The following is a 26,528-nucleotide window of genomic DNA, read 5'->3' on the forward strand; positions in this document are numbered from 1 at the left end:
AATAAATAATTATGTGGCGGGTGAAATGAAGAACGCGATCTTTATCCCCTAACATATTGCACAAGTTCACTGCAGGTATTTACTTAAAAAGTAGCTAAACAAATTCAAATGTATTAGACGGTATTGAAAAATGTGGCTATTGCCAAATACCCCTGTATATGGTATACCACCCAAGCCTACTGATGTTTTTCATGGTGGCAAAGGGAGGGTATATTACTGGTAACGTTTACCAGTAAACTACCAGAATTGTTGTAACTTTCAAGTTTTGGAGGGAATTTTAGCACAGTGTCCTTTTTGGGTACTTCAAATTATCACAGGTGTCTATAATTATTTCTGTCCCTTTGTGTGGCCTTATCACATGTTAAATATATGAAATAATAAAGAAATCAAAATAGAAAGACAAAGCTGTAAAACATTATCCTAAATGTAAACCATCAACTTAATGAATACCACTGGTGTTTTAATATGACTTTCAGCATAAAATATATTTGATATTTTTTTATATAAAGGATATTTCTTTGTTGTTTTGGTGCCAAACTGGTGGCAGTTGTGAAAAAAGTCAATATTTGGAAGAGTTGCGGAGTTAATAAAAAAATGTCAGTGTTGTCTCTATGTTTTTTAATTCATTAGGATATTTTCTCTTGAACCATATGGTCTATCCACTAGAAACTCATGGACAATATGGACACAGATAAATATATATATATATAACAAAAAAGAAAAGTACTATTTATGAATATATATTTGTTTTAAGTTATTCAAGTATAAATGACCTGTTAGTTACCGGTAGTTTTCCAACCCTACTTGTGTTACTGCTGCAATGTCCCTTTTCAAAGATGTTTTGCTCAGTCTCACTAGTGGATGTTGGACCAAATATACTGTATCTAAAAAAAATAAAAAGTGGATCAACTTGAGAGTAGTGTAGTTTGCTACAAGTGGCTGCAGGAAGTACTTAGGTTGCAGCTTCAATTCCTGCATGCAGTCTACATGTAAATCGCTTTGGCTAAAAGTGGCGGCTACGTGGCCTTATTATTGATACATAATGGCATGTGGTGTATGAAACAGGCTCTGGAGAAAAGTGCATCTAGGCGGAGAATTCTACACCCACATGTCTAATCTGTCTTGAGTTCAACATCATTGCAATGATGTTTGAGTGTTGATTCAGGACAGTCCTATGGTGAAAAACATTTAGAGCATCAATATTCTCAACTGGGGCCAGAATCAATTTCAAGGTTATTATTGAAGAGTCTCATTTGATACTGTATGTAATGGCTTATATGTTTCATTTGTTTACGGTCATAACACTTGAGACATTATGGCAGGCTTTTTAGTGCAGGGATAGGTTTTTAACACGGAAAGAACGGAAAAGGAATAGACAGCTGTGAAGTACTCAAGAGGGTGTGTGTCCCCCAAGGCGTTATTTGTCAAGAAAACCTAGTACACTGTGAACAACTATGTATCACAGCCTTTTCATACTCAATCTACCAGCATTGCACATACGTATCTCTTTGAACCACGGTGAAATGGCTGAAGATTGAAAGAAAGCCTGTCATAAGGTTCCTCCCAATAAGGGAATTGTTTGTTTCTGCCGTGTTTTGAGCTTGCACAATCAATTCATGTTTTTGTTTTTTTTGCCTTTGCTTTCTTCTTTTTAATCTGAATATGAAAACAATTTGGTAAAACCTTTTTTTGGGGGGAAGGCTCCTTACAAATTCTCTGATACATGCGCTTTCATCTGTCCGGTTGCTTTGAGATTGTGTTCTCATTAAAGTATATATTTAAATATATTCTCCAGAGGCTGCAAGTCTTTTGTTTTTAATACCTTTTTCAAATATATTTTTTTAAAGTTATGTTCTTCTTTAAAGTTGGAAGTTAAGTATTAAGTCCCCCCCAAAAAAAGGTGATACAAAGCAATCGCTTTCCTTCATTAGGTATCTGTTCATATTATTAACTGGTACCTTACTGAGACAGTTTCGAAGGAAGCCTTCAGTTTTCATCCCTAATACCTTATATATTTTAGAAAGCCGTTGTTTGCCGATAGGATTGCCAGCGTTTCTTCTTTTCTCACGTGCAGTTTTGTTTGTTGATCTTTTGCCGAGCTGTTCTTTTCTTGTTGTTTCTCAAAGGCCGGCATAGTCACAAAATACTAGGAATAGCTTCTGGTCCCTAAAGTACTTTTTAATATTAGTACAGTGTATTAAGTGGTGCATGTCTTCCAATAAGGGCACTTGCTACTCCATCCTTTGATTATTGAACATTATTTTACCCAGCTGTAGGTTACATATAGTGTAATTAATTTCCCCAATTAGCATAATATTAAGTGCTATATATAACTCGCACACCCTTTTGTCAAGAGAGTTAATAGGATTCAGCAGCTCTATTTGAAAGATGAAATGAAATGAAGGCTGTATTCGGCTACGACTGTAATTCAGTAGTACAGCATCTGCTCATAACAGCTCGTGGCTCCTTATAACTGCCTGCACAGGTTCATAAATGCCTATGATTCATTCACAATGCGTTACCCACGTGGTTTAAAGAGTTTAACAGATTACCCCCAACCATAGCTGTAGGTAGGTTAAATAGCAATGCACTACTTAATCCAATGCTTATTGTAAATCACTGCCTCTTCAGCGGACATCCATCCTGCAACACTTGCTAATTTTCCCTCTCCTGTACAAACCAAGCAATAAGCTCCCCTTTGAAATACTCCGCGGCAGTACTTTATAGAGTAAGAGAGAATAATACAAGACAAAAAAAAAATGTCACACCATGTTAGTGCTTCCAGTTTCCCCCTAGCACTGATCACAGCTATTAGCGGAGCATTACCACTTCAAAACAGAAACTCTCTAGTCTGACACAATGGGGGGGGAGGCGCATGTTCTTTTCATGAATTCCAGAAGCGAAAGAATATGACAATTCTGGAAAGAAACGCCTGCATGGTTCATCATAGCTCCTTGGCTAACCACTGGTAGGCGAATGTACAGATCCCAGAGAAATGACACTCTGAAACATATACCGTAGATAGTTGAACACAGGAATCCAAGCCAAATTATCTACAGGTGCTGCTCGTGGCAATCCAGATTCTTAGAGTAACTCTGGATATCTAAATAACGTGTAAAGGACCAACTTAATAGTCACTTGACATTAGATCATTGTTGGTCGGAGATAGAGATCCAGGGCCATGTAAATGGTGGTTGCTAACTTGCATAGGGTTATCACTACTTCTTATACCATGCAAAATGGCTTGATGATTAGAAATCTCATTACTTCTACCATTTTCAATGAAACTAGAGCTATACGAAAGAATGCCAAACCACCCTTGACATGCATCCCTTTAGAAAGCACTGTTTTAAGTATTGTGAAACAAAAGTGGCACAAAAAGGCTTTTGTTGGGCGAGACAAAAGAGCTGAACTAAGTGTTTTTGTGTTATTTATGTTATTTGTGTGTTCTCCCTTTTCAGTACCTTCGCCTAAGATGCCACGTGTTTGTAATACAAATGTAATGAGCATTGCTTTTGTGGAAAACACTCGTTATCAGATTTTCGCTGTCCCCCGCCCCACATCAGAACACGAGGCTCTCTTCCTCTACTCATGCTAGGCCCCCGGGCGACAGAGAAACAGTTAAGGAAAGTATTTTCTTTGTTCGGTTTCCCTGCACCATAAGCAATTTATCACAGAATGAACTTTTTATTGTATCTCTGTATGACTCACATTAAATTTTCACCCATTAATTTTGAAATGGGTACTAAGCTTTTATCAAATGCTTGGGAATCTCATTTGGATTATTGTATTTCATTAATTACTTGATAGACAAAGCATACTTTTCAATGTAGATTTTTTGTGCTGTTTAATTAATTAGCATGTTTTCTCTTTTAATTAAAGCCATTTTTTAAATTAAAGCCCACAGCAAAACACATATATAATTTGTTTGTAATTAGGCCTTAATTGGTGGTAGTGGAAGCTTAGCACCCTCGGTTTCTTTTTTCATGATTGCCATTTTATTGCCAGTCAGTCATTAATTAAACTGTTTTTCTAATTAGCTTATAAAACTGTTGATGGTACATTATTGTAAGTGTGAGTTCAAAGCTTGCTAATAAGCCTTCCCTACTCAGAAGAGGCAAGATAATGGAATATGTACAAAGCGGGCAAACTTTCAGACTCTTTTTCAGTCCCTAAAGATGACAGTATCTAGCATCAGATTATTAGGGAACAGAAAAATAGAGACATGCTTTATACCACTGGCTGTTCAGCAGCATCTTCCCAGGAGTGGCTCTCTTTTTTTGCATGTCATGTAATGCTGTTTGTAAAATTGGCAGCAAGATTACATAAACCTCTGACACGACTGCCCCCTGAACGACAATAATGATCATCTTTATTGAGAGAATATGACTCAGGAAATCCTTTTACTGAGGAGTGGCTTCTGTCTGGCCAATCTACCATAAAGGCCTGATTGGTGAAGTGCTGCAGAAATGGATGTCCTTCTGGAAGGTTCTCCCATCTCCACAGAGGAACTCTGGAGCTCTGTCAGAGTGACCATCGGGTTCCTCACCTTCCTGACCAAGGCCCTTCTCCCCCGATTGTTCAGTTTGGCCCGGCGACCAGCTCTAGGAAGAGTTTTGGTGGCTCCAAACTTCTTCCATTTATTAATGATGGAGGCCACTGTGTTCTTGGGGACTTTCAATGCTGCATAAATGTTTTGGTACCCTTCCCCAGATCTGTGCCTCAACACAATCCTGTCTCGGAGCACTACAGACAATTTCTTTGACCTCATGTCTTGGTTTTTGCTCTGACCTTATATAAACAGGTTTGTGCCTTTCAAAATCAATTGAATTTACCACAAGTGGACTCCAATGAAGTTGCAGAAACATCTCAAGGATGATCAATGGAAACAGGATGCACCTGAGCTTGATTTCACACCGAAACGTTTCAAAATATAACGTATCGTTCCTGTATCATATCGGAGCCCATGTATCTAGATATGTATCAAATCGTCTTGAAAGGAAAAGATGCACATCCCTATTGGACATTATACAATTTCATGATGACAAATAGTCTTTATTCTGTAGGTGTAAAAAAAAAAAAATACGTCCAAGTACATGAAAGCATTACTGGCATTGGTTGTCTGGTGAGACTATTTGACTGCTTATCTAATCAAAGCCATGAGCTGTATATCCTCCCCATATTATTTTCTATTCAAGATGCATTGTCATGTTCTCTCAATAAAGATGATCATTATTGTCATTCAGGGGGAAATCGTGTCAGAGGTTTATGTAATCTTGCTGCCAATTTGACAAACAGCATTACATGACATGCAAAAAAGAGAGCCACTCCTGGGAAGATGCTGCTGAACAGCCAGTGGTATAAAGCATGTCTCTATTTTTCTGTTCCCTAATAATCTGATGCTAGATACTGTCATCTTTAGGGACTGAAAAAGAGTCTGAAAGTTTGCCCGCTTTGTACATATTCCATTATCTGAGTAGGGAAGGCTTATTAGCAAGCTTTGAACTCACACTTACAATAATGTACCATCAACAGTTTTATAAGCTAATAATAAAAACAGTTTAATTAATTAATGACAGACTGGCAATAAAATGGCAATCATGAAAAAATAATTGTCTAGTAAAATAAATTGATAGCCCGCTTAGAGTTTGCCAAAAGGCACCTAAAGACCTAAAAAAAAGACGAAGATTGAACTCTTTGGCCTGAATGCCAAGCGTCACGTCTGGAGGAAACCTGGCACCATCCCTACGGTGACGCATGATGGTGGTGGTGGCAGCATCATGCTGTGGGGATGTTTTTCAGCGTCAGGGACTGGGAGACTAGTCAGTATCGAGGGAAAGATGAACGGAGCAAAGTACAGAGATCCTTGATGAAATCCTGCTCAGGACCTCAGACTGGGGTGAAGGTTCACTTTCCAACAGGACAAAGACCCTAAGCACACAGCCAAGACAACGCATGAGTGGCTTAGGGATAAGTCTCAATGTCCTTGAGTGGCCAAGCCAGAGCCCAGAATTGAACCCGATTGAACATCTATGGACAGACCTGAAAATAGCTGTGCAGCGACACTTCCCATCCCACCTGACAGAGCTTGAGAGGATCTGCAGAGAATAATGGGAGAAACTCCCCAAATACAGGTGTGCCATTTTTATAAATGTGGGAATTTCTACAAACCTATTTTTGCTTTGTCATGATGGGGTATTGTGTGTAGATTGATGAGGGGAAAAAACCATTTAATACATTTTTGAATAAGGCTGTAACTTAACAAAATGTGGAAAAGGTTGAGTGGTCTGAATACTTTCGAATGCACTGTAAGTCAATAAGTCATCGTCTTACTTGTCTTTTCCTATGAGATGACGTGCAAATCATTTTTAGCCAACATTTCTTTTCAGGCCTGTGTTTCATTTAAATGTTGACCACCATCCAACATGGACATGTTTATTAGTCAGAAACACCTGCTGATAAGTTCTTCCTATTTGCGAGTCGTCTGAGAGCCAAACGGCTTTTCTCCGTACACTTGGGTTTCCACGAGATAAAACAGCCACAAAGTCCAAATTGGCTATATTGTACAAATTCATGAAAACAAAAATGAGCTTTTTGGTCTTAATTTAGGGTTAGGCTAAGGTTAGCAGTGTAGTTATGGTGAGAGTTAGGTTTCAAATCTGATATTAGGTAAAGGTAGTTAACTAGATGTGTTAACTAGTGACGCCACGATACTTGGCCGCCTTGCCATGGAGCAAATAAAAATGTTGCCCAAACAAACAAAAAAATCGCACCTCCCCTTTTTTTTTACCAGCAAATTATCGTAATCCATTGGGTAATTTGTTCAATTGAAATCATTTTTTAGCCAGTCTGCATAAAAAAAGAAAATTTTATAAATGTCAAATCGCATCATATGATTGCATTTTAGAACCCCGCTCCCCCCGTCGCCACAAGAAGAATGGTTTTGAGCAATAATGTTTTAGGCCAATTAATTTTGCATGGCCAGGTGTGCAGGGGTTTGCTTATTTTCTACCATTTCATTGATCCAAAAGAGACATCTCAACCCACCCGGGGAACCTGGCCATACAAAACTAACTCGCCCATTGCTTCCATACACCCTCCAAAACGTTCAATATTTAGGCTATCCATATTACCGGAGCTTATATTCATTCTATTTCTATTGCGGATTTGCAGTCGCAATTTAGATAATGCATTGATATACTGTATAGCTAGCGTGCGGAAATGATAACAGAGAGAACAAAGAATGTAGCTATTTGATCATGTCTGTGTGCGTTTCCAAATCCGACACTGTTTCACTGGAATTATCAAACGGCAAAAGTCCGACAAAACATCAACCCGGAAACATGTCAACGGCTCGTTTAGGCAAGTTTTAGCTGAGACTCATCTCTTGGCAGGTATTTATATTTCTGAAATAATTATTTTCACCTGACTTACAGTAATGCCTGTCTTAACTGAAATGTCTTCACATAAACTTTCATTAGCTAGCTACGGTTAGCATGCTAGCTAGTTACACTGAGAGCGGTGCGTCAGTGCCCTATTTGTGATTTCTCTGCTACACGTGGAAATCACCACAACGTTCCCACCCCAAAGTCCTGAATATGTATTCGCAGCCTGCATCAGTCTTCGAGGTGGAACCGTAACAAGAATTTCCACTCTAGGTCAAGGATTACTTGAAAACAGTGGTGTGCAGAACGGCATCTCGGAACCCACAACTTGTAGGTTTTTATCACGGATGGGCTATTGTAGCAGACGATCACCTCAGGATCCATTTCTATTAGCTAAAAACAAGAAGAAGTGGTTTCAGTGGGCACCGAGATCACCAAGACTGGACAATTGAGGAGTGGAAGAACATTGCCTGGTCCGGACATTGCGTCATGCAGAGTCAGGATTTGGCCTATGCAGCATGAGTCCATGGCCCCATTCTTCCTGGTGTCAATGGTACAGGCTGGTGGTGTATTGGTGTGTGGATTGTTTTCCTGGAACACCTTGGGTCCATTGATACCAATTGAGCAATGTTTCCATGCCCCTAGGAATTCAAGCTGTTTTGGAGGCAAAGGGGGGATCCAAACCGGTACCAGATGAGTGTACCTAATAAAATGACCACTGAGTCTATAGCCTAACATTGAATTTCACCCCATCTCATAATCAAGTGGTTTGGAAAGTTTGAACGTTTTGATGGACTCTTCTTCTCCCGCTTTTCGACCATGTGTAACCGAGGTGAAATGGCTAGCTAGTTAGCGGTGTGCGCGCTAATAACGTTTCAACCGGTGACGTCACTCCCTCTGAGACCTTGAAGTAGTGGTTCCCTTTGCTCTGCAAGGGCTGCGGCTCTTGTGCCGCGATGGGTAACAATGCTTCGTGGGTGTTAGTTGTTGATGTATGCAGAGGGTCCCTGGTTCGAGCCCCCGGGTCGGGGCGACGGATGAAAGCTATCCTGTTACATTGATGCTGTTGACCCTGATCACTGGTTGCTGCGGAAAAGGAGGAGGTCAAAAGGGGGGTGAGTGTAACCGATGTGAAATGGCTAGGTGGTGAGCGCTACAATCGGTGACGTCACTCGCTCTGAGACCTTGAAGTAGTGGTACCCCTTGCTCTGCAAGGGCCACGGCTCTTGTGCCGCGATGGGTAACGATGCTTCGTGGGTGTCAGTTGTCGATGTGTGCAGAGGGTCCCTGGTTTGAGCCTGGGTCGGGGCGACGGTTGAAAGTTAAACTGTTACACATGCAGTGCGGGTAGCAAAAGTGATTGTTGTCCTCATTATGACATTATCAACATTACCCTTTATATAAAATAAATTACCATATACACTGATTATTTCAAGCAAAACTATTACTGATGGTGAACCTGAACAATCAAAATAAAATCTAATCTAGTCTAAACCCCGATCACCATGTATCCTACCTATAGCCAGATGAGAGTTGTGTCTCCGGCGGTAGCTTAGGACATTTTATTCTGGTAAAACATATTTTCACACCTTTTCAACAGCGCAATTTGCTAAAAAATTACCTGGCAAATTACATTGGTTGTCACTCAACTAATAAAGCCTAATATTGTGCAAGCCATTTCACAAACATGTGAATGATGGTGACGCGCAGATTTGCCAGATCAGGAATAGAGATACCTCTCGTTAGTCAGCACGCACAGTTGTGCACAATGCACAGTTCAACTAGGCCACGGATATTGCCTGGGGTTATTCATCATGCAAAATGACTTGTAGATCAATGACTGTCAGCTTAATGACTTGCTTAGTTCAACACGCAGTTGTCACCAAAGATGAGAGGTATTTTCCGAAGGTATAAAAAGTAATTTGTGCAAAACTTTTTGTGAACCGGTAATTCGTGACGTTTGAATTGATTTTCTGACCTCGATGCATGCTACATTTGGATCAGTTTGGGTTCCCACAGACTTAGGCCTCACTCCCCCCTATCTGAGATATCTACTGCAGCTCGAATCCGCCACATACAACACCCGTTCTGCCAGTCACATTCTGTTAAAGGTCCCCAAAGCACAGACATCCCTGGGTCGCTCAGCTTTTCAGTTCGCTGCAGCTAGCGACTGGAATGAGCTGCAACAAACACTCATACGGGACAGTTTTATCTCAGTCTCTTCATTCAAAGACTCAATAATGGCCACCCTTACTGACAGTTCTGGATCCTTTGCTTGATGTATTGTTGTCTCTACCTTCTTGCCCTGTTGTCTGTGCCCAATAATGTCTGTACCCTGTTTTGTGCTGCTACCTTGTCATGTTGTGTTGCTGCCATGCTATGTTGTCGTCTTAGGTCTCTCTATGTTGTGTTGTCTCTCTTGTCGTGATGTGTGTTTTGTCCTATATTTTTATTTAATTTATTCATATTTTTAATCCCAGCCCCCGTCCCCGCAAGGAGGTCTTTTGCCTTTTGGTAAGGCCGTCATTGTGAATAAGAATTTGTTCTTAACTGACGTGCCTAGTTAAATAAAGGTTAAATAACTAAATAAATTATGCACTCATATCTTAAACATTTGGACCGATGCATATCGGTGAATCGTTACATTCCTATTGACCAAGTTTCACCCCCGTCCAGGACTCAACCGGGTTCCAGCGGCCAACAACCTTATAGCTTACCAAGGGATCCAAAACTCTTGACGAAGTTGATAGGCGTTGGGTTAAAGTTGCTACACTATCCCTCTTCTACCCTTCTCCATATCAAGTTCCTAATGCCTGGGAACACTTTCGATGACCTGACACCAATTTGCAAAATCATGTGTTGCATTGACCTGGTCTCAGACTTGGGTCATGGGATTGTCATCCCAACCTTTTGTAGCCATTAAGCCGGGGGGGGGGGGGGGGGGGGGGACTCTGAACCTCTTGATGGTAAACAGTAGCTAGGTGTTGGGTTAAGGTAGCTTCTAGCTACATTCTATTGAATGGCCCTACACACCATTTGGCTCACAGTGAAATAAGAGCACATCCGCATAATCTAACACACGTAGAGGTGAAGCTTTAGGCCTATGCATTCCATTTGAGCCCGACTTCACTCAAATCATTGTCAAGACTTTTGGTTATCTGTTATCTCTTTGATCACAAATGTTATATTTTCCACAGATACACAGAATATTAACTGTCATGTTTCCTCCCTGGCTTTTTCAGGGAGTTGAACTCGACCTAATTCTTCTTATCAGCATAGGCATTTCTTTGTTTAACCTGCACAGATAGGACAACCAATAATTGGAAATAGATTGAATGACATCAAAGCAATTTAGTGGACAAACTGCTTTATGCTTCATTGTCGCAGTAATGCTTTTATGTGGCATAAACAAGATCAATTTGAAGTATAACAATCTGACTTTTCAGACTAGAAATCCATTTTCCTTTTTTCCTCCCTACCTCGATTCTTCGAAATTAGATTGAAATTACATATGAGCTGCTAATCTGATATTCATTCCATTCTTATATAGCCCTGCTTCCCAAAGTTGACTAAGGCCACATTATTTAGGCATTAAGGTAGTGTGATAAGGGAATTAGGCTGGTCATTAATCGTTTACACGTCAAACGCAGCGGAGCAGCTCGGGGTGGTGATTTAGCGAGGCAAAGCCACATAGCCCCTGTTAATCCACCTCTCACACGTTTTAATTGGAAGAGGCTTCCCAGGATAGGACATTTATGAATGGGTTTAAGGCCATTTCTCCCTTAAAGCCATCATTTATTTCATATTCTTAATACCAGCTTGAACATTTTATCCATATAGAAGAGCATTCGTGTTTTGAAGTTGAATCGTCTCTCCCTGCCATTTTGTCTTTTTGAAGCTGCTGTTGTTTGTAATTGTGTATCTTGGGATATCCAGGGATCCAGAAGTTACTGATAACTACGCACTCAGAAGACTATATGCAGTCATGTTGGTAAACTGGTAGTACTACCGGCATGATCCCCCAATGTCTGGATTATTGTCACTGACAGAAGACACATTCACGCGGTCCATGAAGTAGGCTATGCTGTAGCATACAAGTCAGCTCAAGGGGGGGGGGGGGGGGTGTGTATGACAATACCTCGTGTTACTCAGTACTATTTTGTGTCCATACAATGGACATGTCTTATCACAGCCTTGTCTTTAACGTGGTCTGTGCTGAAGTGACATATAATATAATGAGGCCCCATATTTGGAGGTCCACTTGAATCTCTATGATGACCCAAACATGAGTGACAACAAAAAAGCGTTACTATTGTCTTAACCCTCCTAGTGGCCCTAAGGTGCTGCTACTGCTGCGGTATAATGCAGCATGAATATTCTGCCTGCAAACCTTCCAAAGGTCACAGTATTAATCCTTTGAATAAACCTTGTGTTAAACAGAGGCTGTGCACAGGACAGATTTTTAAGGGAAAGACAATGGTTTGGGGGGGGGGGGGGAAACGGATGGTATCGGACACTAAATCTTCTTTTAATATGGGTTTTAAGGAAACATGGATTGGCTTGTGTGACTGCCTTAAACAAAGAACACATGAGTTTTTTTTCTTTCTGTTGTGTAGGCTCATGTCTCTTTTCTTTTTTTCTAGGTTTGTATTTTTTATTCTGGCAGCACATTTTTTTTAAATTTCTTCTGGCTTGTGATGTGAAAGGATTTGGCACTAAGACGCAAGAAGGAGGGGGAGAAAAAAATCCTGAAAAGTGGATCAAAAAAAGTAAATGAAAAATAATGTCATATTACTGAAAATATGAGAGGCTAATTTGTGCCGACTTTTTGCTAATTTTGTTCTCGCCACAGAAAGAGGAGCCGTCACCTGCTCGGCGCCACAGCGCTGACAGTGCCAGTGATCCATGAAATAAGCTGCCGCTGGCTTTGTTCAGATAAGAATGAACAAATCTGCACAATGTACTGCTCTCGGAATCTCATTTTCATACTTGCATGCAGGCTAAAAGAAATAAGCTGTTTGCAGGCTTGATTAATCAGACATTTGAGGGCTTTTTTGTCTCTTTGATCTGTTCTGTCGCCTAGGTAACTTGGTTGACATTAATGTTGAGCCCCAGTAAAGACAATCAGGGATTGTAGACTGAACTGATAAAAAAATTAAAGACCTTTAACGCTTTAAATATAGTAACCGCTCAGTGGCTTCATTTGAAAGAGAATAGGGGGGAATGTGAGGGTTTTAATTTTGGTTTTGGAAGAGGGTTTTAATTTTGGTTTTGGAAGAATGTTTAGGAAGGCGTGGTTTCTAAACCTTTGCATTTCAAATGATCCACACGGGAGAGCAGGTTAATGTGGGTAATCCTTCTGTTGTAAAGAGTATACATCTCTGGGTGTAAACTTCAAAAGGAGCCATTTAGCATTCTCCAATTTCATTGTATTTTCTCTCAAAACTATGCCTTTTACCCAATTACTTTATTTTTGGAAAATGTGTGAACACAGAAGCCTTTCTGAGATTTGTCAATAATTTAATAAACCTTCAGATGTACAATCCCAGCGTGTGACACAGCCAAGCAAATGCATTTAGCACCTACACCACTTAAACATGGTGCTCAAAACGCCCTGATGAGAATTATCTGCTGGCAAATCTACTCCCGACATAATGATCACCCATTGTAACTTTCCCTTTCTCCAGCATTCCGACTAGAAAACATAATTTATTGGCTATAAAACCTATAAAAAATGGCAAGGAATTAGAAAACTGTCATAGTATGTTAGCTTCAGGTTATGCAGACGCTTTACAAATCTTCCAAGTGACTGTATAGATTAATGCCTCGAGGGCCCAGCCAGAGCCCAGTACTTGCAGCCAGCTGAAGCCCTTATCTTAAATCCAAGCAAAGTACCATTAATCTTTTTGAAAGACCTTTATGGCTTTTAATGTATCCCAAATTAGAACATTTTACACCCTTGGTTCCTGAAATATGGTGATAAAAAGCCTTTAGAGTTACATTTGTCCTGGCTGCTCGCTCTGACCTGCTTAATCCCAGCATGCATTAGGAGATATTTTAGTTTTAGTCTTTCTAATAAAGTTTATCCCACTTAATTATAATTGAAAGAAAAAAAATCACTAGCAGGTTTTTTTTCTTTTCCCCCAGTTAAGAAATGGCGGCACATTTCTTCATTACCTTAAGACTTTTTTTCTTTCCCCTGATTGTACTCTATGCATTTTTAGAAAGGGTGATTTGTTTCAAGTGTTTATCAAACTTTTCCTTCGGTCGAATAATAAACCTATCTCGGGAGTGACAGGATTTCTCCTTTTGTTTCTCGTGCTTCTGTGCGACTGGGGTTATTGGGATTATTCTGCTCGACAATACATGCACTTCCTCCCTGGGATTTGAACAAAATGTGTTTGCCACTTGCAGTCACAGTCATTCCTTTAACTTTTCATTTAAAGAACTGCGCACGGTCTCCTTTAGTGTACATTAAAACGATTTAGGAAAGGTCATGATTATTATTTTTGCACGTTCGTGGTAAATAGTTGACTGTCTTATTACTGTTAAGCAGTTGTCTGTGTGTATGTACCATGTTTTATTTTTCTTCACCAACCCAGGGATCTTTATGCCATCATGACTGTCGTTGCATCATGGTCGGGGTGAGACAAAACGGGGACCGGAGGCACTCATGGGATGCCACCCTGACACATCAGTTGGAAGAGCTCTGCTTGCCAGAGAGACTGATTTACATCCTCTAATGGGCCTTGTCTTTGTCTCCCTCTCAATAGCTGGCCGTGAAAATCGCTCAAGCCGCCGATTGCCGTGACTTTGTGCAAAGCAAACAGGAAGCGGAGGCTTCTCGGGCAGCCCAGAAAAGGAAGACGCAAATCGCTTGGGGGTGTGTTGTCTTTTTGCTCTCCTCCCCACAATTATCTCCTTAATTTACATTACATCGCAGTTTGTCAGTGACATACATTTTATTATGCATATTTGCCCAGCTTGCCAGCTTCTTTCCCACTTATTTCATGCACAGGTATGCGTACATGCTAAGTTTCGCCTATACAGAGAAAGCGTGTAGCCGTCTCGTAAAATTAGATAGACACCATTTTGAACTGTCACAGTGGATGTCATGGTTAGAATATGTGCAAAATGTGTTATGTCAATGTTTAAGAACTACACTTAACTTACTGTCATTTCAAGCTCTCAAGAACTTGGAAATATGTGTATTTCATTCAGAAATTAATTGTCTTTTCTGTAAAAGAGAATATATTTTGCAGGATTTTTATTCCAAGTACTCAAAATAGGTTTTTGCTAAATCAGTATTTTAATATTGTTTCAGGTTTGAAGCCAAGCAAAGATGGGAAACCAAAAGCAACATGGGATATATGTGACATCAACCCAGAAGAGAAAGAAAATTACATTTTTGTAAAGATTTGTGTAACTTCTCAGTTAATTTAATAAAGTTTGTTAGAAAAGATGTTTGTACCTGTACAATTTTGAGAGGAAATGTCAGGATACTGTACAAAACAATAACAATAAAAAAACAAAGCCTGTATAAGATGAGAATTATGGACTGTTCAAATGAATTCTCTGAGCACTCCATGGTGGCTGCTGTGTGTGCGCTATTTTCCATTTACATTTCTGTGATTTGAGCATTTCTGGGCCTTTTTCCTTCCAATTAAATCTGGTGTACATTACTGGATGATGCGTTTATTTATTGCTGTAAAGTGGGTTAATCATGAAGGCGCTCCTTTCTTCTGAGGAGGTAGAGAAAGAAGAGATTAGGGTCCTAATGCAATGTACAGGATAATGTGCGATAGGATTTGCCAGTGCAAAATGAAATTTGGCTGCTGTAAACTGTTCTGAGCAGTCATAAACTGTAAATTGTGTCAACAGAGAGGGTATGAGACATGAAACGGAGGCTTTGGTGTTGGCCTTCACCCATGCTGAGAAAGATGCCATTGTTCCTCGGCTTAAACAAGAAGCACAGGATATTTCTGAGAAGCCTACTCTATGGCTGTAAAGAGTCTGAGCAATGATTTAACAATGTTGTTGTGCACCCAGTAGATTTGATGTCAGTCTTTTATAGTTTCTTTGCACCCTGATCATATTTTGATCTGCAATGACCTCTCCTAACTGGTCCAACCCAACCAACCCAAACCCCCCCCCCCCCCCCCATTTGTAATTTCAAATTTCATGCGGAAAAATAGCAAGTCTGTTAATTGCCGTTATTCATAACCTTACATTATTTTGTTAACAATGCAAAATGATTGCTTTGCTCCAAGGCAATCTGGATTTATCCACCTCAGATGTTTGCTGTTTACCCATTTGTGCACGCTGTATCCTATTCTCACAGTCCTGCTGTATAGGCTGAATCAGTCACTCACTGCAAGACTAAATGGGCAGAACATCCTCGTAAAACGTTTACTTGACCGAGGCAACTTAAAACTTTAAGCATCTGAAAAAGCTGAGAACTACAATGGATTCCACAGACAAGAGAACCAACTGTTTTTCATTTCTGAGTAACATTTAAGAACCTTACTGTGATTCTTGTTTGATAAAAAGTGTCTAAAAGAAACAAAAATGGCTTCATAGCAAAAGTCTCAAGCAACAATTTAGCTTGGACTGTCTGGGAGTGGTCGGAAAACAAACTGTTATTGGCAGAGAGGTTTGGAACTCTTACGGTATATTAACTAATTCACCGCCTGGTGATGCCAGGCCAAAACTCCATCCCTCAAAACAAGCTGACATTTCAGGTGATCTTTTCAATCAGCTCTTACACTAAAAGGGCATAATCTTTTCACAATTTCACAGTATTATTCCAACCTCATAGTGTGGAAATATGTATAAAACACAGGACATGCATGTTTTATGACTACTGGGCCTTTTTAGTGTTAAGTGTATAAGTGTCATTAAGTGTCAGAATCACTTTTACATGATACTATTGTTTATTTGATGGGTGGACATTTTGCTGTGGGAAAAAAAAGACATTTGCTCTACAGTATATGTTTTCATTGAGTTTCTGAGACCATCAGATGACGATTACCTGAATGAGCGAAGACTTACTAATCATTTCCACGCTGGAGCCTTACAGTATAGGACTCTGTGTGTGCGAGAGGCAGTCAGATATGAAGATGAGCTAATTCATCTATTTAACAGTCCTTCAGTGAGAAAGAGTTTAACAATGTTAATCACCTCAAAGTGCTCTATATGGGTTATGGTCCTCACTTTGATTGCGATTATTTCAAAAATGCATATTGATTGAGAACAGAGAAAAAAAATTGGAATGGTTTTGATACACAACATTAGACCGTTCATTTCTGGTGCCTAAAACTAAGATCAAATTGGACAAATCCTTCTAAAAACATTGCTTTAACATGTCCCATTTGTAATTTATCAAGCAGTATTTACTATTGTTAATTATGTTGATTTCCAATAATACTGAAGCCTCGCTGTTTCAAAAGTCTGGATGCAGGCTAAGCAAAATCTCCTTAGCGTTTTAACACCTACTTTAACAAATAATCATTTTAAATTGACCCTTAAATTGACCCCCCCCCCCCCTTTTTTTTATAGTGTTAGGCTTCCAACACTGTGTTTTGGAAACTGGTATTTTAAAATTTAACAGTCATTCAATCAAGAACAATTGACAGTGTTGAGCTCACAACACTGTGTTGGAAATATTTTAAAAGCAAGTCATTCAATCAAGAACACTTGACAGTGTTGAGCTCACAACACTGTGGGTGTTGGAAATACATTTTTAAAAGCAAGTCATTCAATCAAGATAAACTTAAGTGTTAGGCTCCTGACACTGGGCGTTGGTGACATGACAACACAGTGTTTCCACAGGAGTAGCATCGAAAACACTCTGGGTGATCATAACTTAAACGACTTCCTGTCATTTTAAATGGTTTCACAATGAACTTGCACTGCTTATCACTGTGTGGTCATTGTGGATCATTTCTTAAACATTGCACCCCCCAACATTCAGAGAAAATGACAGCTTTTTTATCAGGGTGATATTCCATTTGGCCTGTTCTCAGATAATGTTTAACTTCTCTTGGAAAGACCCTTTTATATGTACATCATCTCATCCTGTGTCCTAGGCATAATGCTGTTGAACCAGTGGACTCAAAACAATGGCTAGAAGCAATTTGCATCTGTGAATATGCTTTTGCTATATGTTAGCCTGCATATAGCCATTTAAATGTTAGCAAGACGAGTGTTTTCATTGAACATGACCAGCGTACAGCCTAGAGCGACGCAGCCACCGTATCAATAGCATCTCCGTTTATTCATCTCTTTGAACATAATGCCTTGAGCGGAGAAGATACTGTTTTTTTTTAAGCAGGAAAATCCTGTTTCCTTCTCTCCATGTTACGGAGTCATTTTCAATGGGTTTTTACTGCAGGCCAAGCTTGGCCTCTGACCTAATGTTGATTTGTTGTGAAATGCATCGACAAATTCCTCGGGCACATGTTGAAACACTTACGGGGGAGAGCAGTTGTTGTCGTCAGGAGTGGAATAACAACAATCCTATTAAATGGTTGAAAAGTAGTTGTTGTGCATTGTTGTGAAGGTTCTGCCGTGAACAGGGACATGTGTACCTTGTAATAGCATATCAATGGGATCACTAGCTGGTGTATCACTAGATTCAAAACAAAACAAATATCCAAAACAGACTTAACGCCAGAAGCTCGGGGATATGACCCCAGGAAAATATCTCGGTGTCTCAACTAAGATGCTACAGATAAGGGGAAATATTCAAAATATCTTGACCATAGACTGGTCTCTAAGAACAGAAGAATCTCTCGTAGGCTCACGCACATCCATAGATGGATGGATGTACAGAACATTGGCTTTGAATTGGACTGCAATCTCAAATTTTAGTCAAATAAAAAACATTTTGTTGCGTTTTGTGTCAATACTGCCCCTTTTCCTTATTGAAGGAGTTTGGTTGTGTTTCATTATTCAGTACGTTCATTCCTGATGAATGTAAACTAGTCTCAGAGCGACAGGCGGTATTGGATGTTGACATTTCCCCCGGCTGATTTAATGACCTGTTTAATTCTGGCACGTCCACGGCACCTCACAGATGTTTTGCGGTTTTAATTAGCGTAATCATCACTCTTGAAAAAGGCCATAGGGCTGTTTAATGGGTCTTGTTTGTCAAGATGCGCAGAATTATAACACAAAAGACATGCCGTTTATTCTAATGCAACAATCATTAAATGATTATGGATCTGTCACAATTAATAATCGCACCAAAATAGATTTGTCTTTGAGCCAAATTAACCCCCATTTCCTTTGAAAAGATTTGTTTGTACAGTGGTTGGCTGTTCATACTTTTTCAGTCCAACGGAGTGGTCTTACTTAAAGACGAGGTATAATGCTTTTTAACGTGTTGTTAGTCTGTATGAGCTTTGAACCTATGTTACGATAAGGTCGTTATGTCTCGTTCACTGCATGGGAATAGTCATCTCAAAACTGCTATAAAGAACTGTATTGAACGGCAATCAATTGGCTTACCTTCGAAGAATCAAGATCATTCTCAAAGAATTTAACACCATTGCAGGCTGAATCAGAAAGACAAACGAATTAGTAAGTGTTAATATGGTCCATACAGTGTCTATATAGACCATATTAGCACTTGCTGTGTCTATCGTCTATATAATAAGGATGTGGAAGTAAAATGGAGAAAACCAGTACATACCTTGCACATATACAAACTGTTATCTTTTCTAATGCTATCTGTCTAACTCAGAGTAATTATTGAGGACCTCAGATTCATATGACTGTTTTCAAATAAAAGCCAGAGCAAGAAAAGAGGATCTCTTGGGTGACCACAAAGCTTCACATCAAATTATGAATGCATGTTATTTCTGTCACTAATTGAAGTTTGGAACTCATGATAAATTCCAATACTCAAGCTGCCAAGTACCAAGCAAGAAATATGCCCACTGTATCATACTCCGATTAGCTGGATTTAACACTTTCCTACTTTTTTTTAAAAACTGAAACTTTTTCAAGCTATGGGAATGAGGTCAAGTAGACATAACATTTATAATCAGATTTTTGTTTTAAAGGAATGCTTATAAATACAATTTCACAATCATTAAAAATAAGACTGTGGCTTAGTTATTATGTGGGTTAGATATGACATTATATGAGCTGGAAATTGCAAAAGCATTTGAAATCATGTATTATCATTTTACAACTTAAAGAACACAAAATGAAAATTAACTTTCAATTCATTTTTTTCCGACTATCTGGAAGTGGAATAAAAAAACTCTCAAGAACAAATATGCTGAGCACGCAGTCATTATGCATTCATCTTCACTAAGCAAGCGGCAGTCATTATGCATTCATCTTCACTAAGCAAGCGGCATATTGCGTTTCATCTGTATGGATAGGGTATTCTTCTTTTAAATAACCATTTAACAATGCACACAAAGGTAATGACATCATAAGCAACACCGGAGCAATACCTGCTTTAAAAAAAAAACACGTTTCTGCCTGCCCGCTTTGTTTTTACAGTTAATAGTATGCAACATAATGCAAGATGTATGTTTTACCCATTGGTTCTGTTTAGTACCTCTACTGAAACCATGCACTTTAATATGCCACTTTTAGAAGAAAGAAACCTTATCCAAAAACATGTAACATGACTTTTACTGTGAAATGCTGTGACTAGAAACGGGAGAGTAAAAGTGACCACGAACACAGGAAATTGGACCAGAGTTACTGAGTAGAATAAATGGCTTAGGAAGAGCCATTTCCAGAAAAAACACACCTGCATCACCCTAACCTTGAGGTCAATGCAGCAACTGACAGAACAAAAAGTATTCTTTTGTCTTACAAATGAACAAAAAAAGGGGATCCGAAATCGCTCCAGGGGATTTGCTCAAATTAACTTAAGTGACGCAATTAACGTTACCTTGATTTGTCTCATGAATGAGCACAGTGAGTCTGGCGTTTGTGGCCATTCATTGTCTACTTCCTAAAGAAAGAATAACCACCTACGTCAAGCTGCGTAATTATAGAACTTTGCTTGATTGAAAACAACCAGCTACAGTCAAGCGTTGTTCAAGCACTGCTGAAATAATACTATTGTCTTTCACTGTTTCATTGAGAGAGAAAAAAGGAACATTGGATGAAGCAGATTATCACCAAAAAGGATGGACAATAATGTTCCCACTTGCAATTTGGGTAACACTTTATTTGAAGGTCCACATGTTGGCCACTAATTTGTAGTTTGTAGGTATGTATAATATAAGCATCTTATAAGGCCTTTATGATGTCTTATTAACCATATATTAAGTCTTAATTAAGTGATGTGTTAGTCAAACAGAAGTCATGTAGTGCTGGACAATCCTTAATAAACTCATTATTAGCTTACAATAAAAAGGTATATTTACACTGAGTGTACAAAACATTAGGAACAACTTCCTAATATTCAGTTGCAACCCCCTGGTGCACCGAGTCAGTCTATGTCATGGAAAGAGCAGGTGTTCTTAATGTTTTGTACACTTTGTTAATAAGCCTAGTTAATAAAGAGCAAGTCACACAAGAAACAGGCTCTTCGTAAGCTGTCTCAATGTGGAACTAATAAGGGCGTAGTACCTCTATGTGTTTACATCAATTGTTTACATCCGTTTTGAGTGTTGGCTACATTACGTATATATACTGTATGAATCCATTTATCCTTTTATTAGACGACACACATTCCCAGTTTCAGCCAATCAAATGGTTTTTGATCAAGGGGTGGGCCGGTGTGCCGCTTTGCTATTCATAATATAACCGTATACAGCCGACATTCATATGGCAGTACAGTATATATGGACCTTTTGTTGTTCACATCAAATGTTGTTAAATGTTGGCTGAAAGGCATATATGAGGGGAGGTGGGCCCCTTTCTGTCCAATGAGGTCATTTCTGCAAGCAAAAAACATGATCACGCTTCAGAATAGGGAACACATATTGAGGTACTACGCCCTTATTCGTCCCACATTGAGAAAAGCTGACTAAGAGTTTGTTTCTTGGTTAACTAGCTCTTTATTATAGCTAATGATGAGGTTATTAAGGATTGGCCAGTACTACATGACTTCTAGTCTTAGTTAAGGCCTAATATATGGTTAGTAAGACATCATAAAGGCCTTATAAGCTGCTTATATACATACTTATAACCTAGAAATTAGAGGCTAACGTGTACCTTAACGTGTTAGCTTAGCATTGATGTAATGTACACACAAGTAAATGTTCCTATTGTGGTAGTCTTGAACTGCTTGGAGAAAATAAATGTGTGCAAAATGTAGTGCTTCATTGAGCCATTCGTCACTCTCGTCTGCAGCTTTGTGACACTCCTGTCCTTGCTGTTGTAGTCAAGGCAGAAGGTTGTGATGTTTAAGGCTCGTCTGACTGTTAGGGAAGGCCTAATGAGCGTGGAACCAATTTGTCTTCAAACCCCAAGGAACTTCGTGAAACTCTCCAAAGTAATTCCCTCAATTCTGACTTCCGAAAACCTTGTCTCGACACAAACAATAGCTGTGCTTTGTAAAAGCCATTCTAAAACCTCTGCCAAGCATATTTATCATTTGAATGACAATAGGCCACTTAACACTGCTAAAATAATTTCTGTGCACTATCAGCTACTTGACTGGCTTTGTGTTGTAACAACGGACTATCATTAACTGCATGGGTTATGTGGCAGGCCCTTATCAGGGGCTGTGAGTTTGATTTGGAACCAACTGCTGTACCATGTCATAAACAACTTTTTCAAACGAACACAAAGTAGTACAAGCAATATAAGTATATCTTTCACTCTATCCTTTTTTTTCTTAGATTTTCTTGGATGTTTTTATTCAAAATATAAAATGGTTTGAGCTCTCCATCATAAGGCCTACATAACTGTCAGATAAGACCACGTGGGGTAGGACATAACATGTCATTTAAACTGATTTCCGTTTATGGCAAGTGCCCATGGCATAGTAGACATGGTAGACATGGTAGGGTTACCAACACACTTTGTAAATAAAGACAAGAACCCACATTAGATAGAAATATTTTACAATGTATGGAGGCAAGACAGATTTATGGCATTACGTCCTGTCTGAACACGATTGGTCTGAAAGTCATTCATTTAGAAGAAGTTGTCACATTTATAGAAATTGTTTATTTTTCTCCCTTAAATGGTGTAGAGACCTGCATCCCATCTCTTGCTTTTGTGACATTTCAAGGTTTGCTGCTTGAAAATGCAGCGCAGAGACAAAGAGACAGAGAGAGCGAGCGTGAGAGAAGATGAATCATCTTCAAAAGGACGAGATAATGCTGTCCTGGGTGGTCTTAGACTTTCTGAACATGTTTGATGCCCACATCACACCCATCTACGATGATGAGTGCAGATACCAAAGTACACATTGGCATTTTTTTTTTCTACAACAAGAAAATAACAGTCCTAATATGCTCTATCAAGTGTAATGCTATGCCTACGGCAGTGTAAGACTTTGTGGCAGATCATTGAAGTAATGTTTTCCACAATGTTCAGCCGACAAAAGTATTTTCATGAGATTTGCCATCCAGACTGAGTGAAAAAGACTGACCATATCTGGAGTTTGGATTGGGAGAGAACTGAACTGAATACTAAGATGCTAAAACTTCCTTTATAGGACCAGTGACCAGAGGTGCCTTCACCCTGTACGTATTTCAAAAGGCTGCAATTAAATTAGTTTGGAAATGACTTATGCAGTGTTGTGAGGCTTTCAGGCAGTTTTGGCAAAATAGACCCCAGCAAAAAAAGAAACAACTCTTTAGGTAAATAGAGACCGTTTGTTTACTCAGTGGAAGAAAGAGAGGGCCCCCGAACAGAGCGCTAAGCTTAGCCAGGCCCCGCCAAACGGGACCTCTCACCATCAACTTCAGACTTATTAAATTGATTACCAACTCCAGCTAATTAATCAGAGACAGTGCCCTTTCTTGTCATGCAGGGAGGGAGCTGTGCGTCTCTCACAGAGTTTCCCTCTCTCAGTAACACCCCTCTCCCATCTGCTTTCTCCTGTTCCCCTTTCTCCCTTTTCTTTTCTCAGCATTGATTGAAGTAGAGGAACAGTCATTTTCTTGCATCATCTGGGCTGGAAGGATGGGAGGACAAGTAGTAATTACCTTAAACAAACAAGGCCAAGATTGCTTGTAAAGCTACCCCTCTATTGAAGCTGGTGAAACAAGAAAACAGAGCGAGAGCATAATGATTTCAAAACACACTTCAGAGCCTCGGTCTTTCGCTCGGCCCCTTACAATTCTTCATTTTGTAAAGGAACAAACTATAAAGATTCTAATGACAAGTCAACAGACATCACTAAAGACATCTAGCGTTTGAAGCTTGGCCAGGTGTTGGGGGGAAAGCGTTCCACTGTTCTCCCCTGTCTAGATTGGGTATTTGTCTCTACAACGCTGTATTCAGGGATGCAGAGGTAAAAAGAAAAGATGGGTAAATGCTGAATAGAAGGGTGGCCACCATTATGAACTCTATTAACACTAGTTTAGTGCAATATGTGCTTAAATGCGATATACTTAAGCAATAAGGCACAAGAAGGTGTGGTATATGGCCAATATACCACGGCTAAGGACTGTCCTTAAGCACAATGTAACGCAGGAATGGCTGGATACAGACAGGGCTCGAACCAACCAGTTTATAAATGAATATATCACAATATACTATATGATAGTCATATATATCGTATACGAATTTCAGAGGTGTAGATGATCGCTCTCACATGGTTTTCCAGTACAAGTTGCTAATAGGAGCGCATTTACAATGATTTAAGTACATGTTGCTGATTGAGGCACAAGGTGAAGTCAGTGAAGGGAACAAGAAAACATAACGTACATTCCTGCACCAGAAATTACGTTTTGAGTAGACATTTCACTAATCCGTGACCTGGTAATCAATTAATTGATTAAGTCAGTAACTCGTACATTTCATTTAAGGGCCATAATATACACAATCAAATAGATATTTTCAATGCAACCTTCAAGGCATATGGAGACATTTGACATAACAGCAGGCAAAAGAGAATACGGAGTGTGTTGCTCCTTTAACTACGGGGTGTTTAGCCATCTGTTAGCTGTCAGTCAAACTGAAACCGAAACTTAAGTTTAGGAGTGGTTAGGGTTGAGGTTTGGGATAGGGATAGGGTTAAAAACCATTATTTTGTTTTTTTTACACAACAATGCCTCTGAGATTGAACCTGCAATGCTCAGAGCCGTAGTTCACGTTTTAAACTCATCCTCAAACCCATCCCCAACACCCTGGATGGTACCAGGCACTCACGTTGACCCTAGTGGACGGTTGGAAATTGCCATGTAAATACAATTCCAAGCCATGCCGTAACTTCACCATTCTAATCATGGCTGGACAGCGCATAATCCACTGGAGTTTGGGCTCGTTATTCTTAATAGAACAGTGTTCTAGGCCGTGTCATTGATGGTTTTTACTGTGGCTCTGCATTGAGGAAATATCATCATTGTGTGGGACTTTCATGAGCCCAGATCCTCTTTCCCCCAATCCTCACTTCCTGCTGTTCTGTATGATTGTGGAGCCTTTGTCTTAGCCTGATGTGTTTGCCTCTTCCTCTGGAGAGGCTAATAGAGGCTTTTTACTCCCCCAATCTTCCAAAATGCCAAGTGTAACTGGTGCCCCTATTGCTCCTAATTAATGCGTGATTAAAGAGTGAAATAAGGGATTCTACCCGTGATTTGTTTTTTCAAGGAGTGAGAAATTAATCCCCTTTGGATCTTGCGGAATCATTTAAGGATTTTTCTTGTTCTGTTTATCAAATAAACCAAGTAATTAGAGACTTTAGATAAGTAGTCTAAATTGATGCCCGCCCTATGTCTTCCTAGGCTGTTCGCTGATAGAGACTGCCATTTTGCTCTGGTAATGTCTGGCATTATACTTGTCCAATAACAATGCCTTTGTGTTTGCCGTATTAGTAATTATGCTTGGGAGCTTCCTTGACCTTGGTAAGCATTGTCTATCTTATTCCTGGATCAGTGTACTCTATTATATTGTTAATGCAAGGAGTTATCGCCAGGGAGTTTACTGGATCTAACCAGTGAGGAGGTCCCATGTAATAATTTGTGTAAGTGGCAGCATAATTAACAATACCATTGGTAACATAGTATTACCATATCATTTGATACCATTTATTATGATATTTTACTGCAAAAGCTTAATACTATAAGTGTGAGTGATTTATTGCTGTGTCCTTTGTTGTGGTTCTCCAGCAATCTAAAAGGAAGAATGCAAGCTGTCACTTTCAAAAGAGTAAACTTCCTCCGAGATCAAATGTGGCATTCCACAGGGATTGATTCTTGGACCTCTAATATTTCTAGTTTATAAACAAGGGATGGTGTGACATTTTGTCAATAAATTCATAGATACCATCCTTTTGTCTCTGTATGCAGTTTGAAAGAAGTTGAAGGTAGCTTTTGGAGCCATTGCTAACAAGCTTTAGCACAATGACGGGAAGTTTAAAGGATCAGCTAGCATGCACAAAGTATCCTGTTGTAAATGATAAGCTGTCCAATATATCAAAATGCTCTATGCAACAATTCCACCAGCAAATAGCACTTTATTTGTATGATATATACGTAATAGTATTGTAATAAACTTACTTTGAAATATTTTTTTGTATGAGTCGTACCTCAGTAAACAAACAAAAATCTGATTAGATGAATTGATTAATTTTGGACAATGTTGGCCAACCTAAACTTTTTCAGGACCCTGTCTTTCAAAGATAATTAGTAAAAATCCAAATAACTTCACAGATCTTCATTGTAAAAGATTTAAACACTGTTTCCCATTCTTGTTCAATGAACCATAAACAATTCATGAACATGCACCTGTGGAACGGTCGGTAAGACACTAACAGCATATGGTAGGCAATTAAGGTCACAGTTAAGAAAACTTAGGACACTAAAGAGGCCTTTCTACTGACTCTGAAAAACACCAAAAGAAAGATGCCCAGGGTCCCTGCTCATCTTCATGAACGTGCCTTAGGCATGCTGCAAGGAGCAATGAGGACTGCAGATGTGGGCCAGGGCAATAAATTGCAATATCCGTACTGTGAGATGACTAAGACAGCGCTACAGGGAGACAAGATGG

At 39.4% G+C, this 26,528-nt stretch overlaps 1 protein-coding gene across 1 annotated transcript in view; it reads left to right on the forward strand.

Annotated features, from left to right (window-relative positions):
- LOC109889779 (protein FAM204A-like) overlaps positions 1-15,067 on the forward strand; it is a 36,149-nt gene extending 21,082 nt beyond the window's left edge. Inside the window, exons 6-7 of the mRNA XM_020481489.2 lie at positions 14,159-14,268; positions 14,710-15,067. Of these exons, the coding sequence (XP_020337078.1) occupies positions 14,159-14,268; positions 14,710-14,761 (162 nt within the window). The 3' untranslated portion in view covers positions 14,762-15,067. The remainder of the gene's footprint in view (positions 1-14,158; positions 14,269-14,709) is intronic.
- Positions 15,068-26,528: the final 11,461 nt, after the last annotated feature.

The sequence above is a fragment of the Oncorhynchus kisutch genome, linkage group LG4, assembly GCF_002021735.2.
Source record: "Oncorhynchus kisutch isolate 150728-3 linkage group LG4, Okis_V2, whole genome shotgun sequence".
In the NCBI taxonomy this organism is placed as follows: domain Eukaryota; kingdom Metazoa; phylum Chordata; class Actinopteri; order Salmoniformes; family Salmonidae; genus Oncorhynchus; species Oncorhynchus kisutch.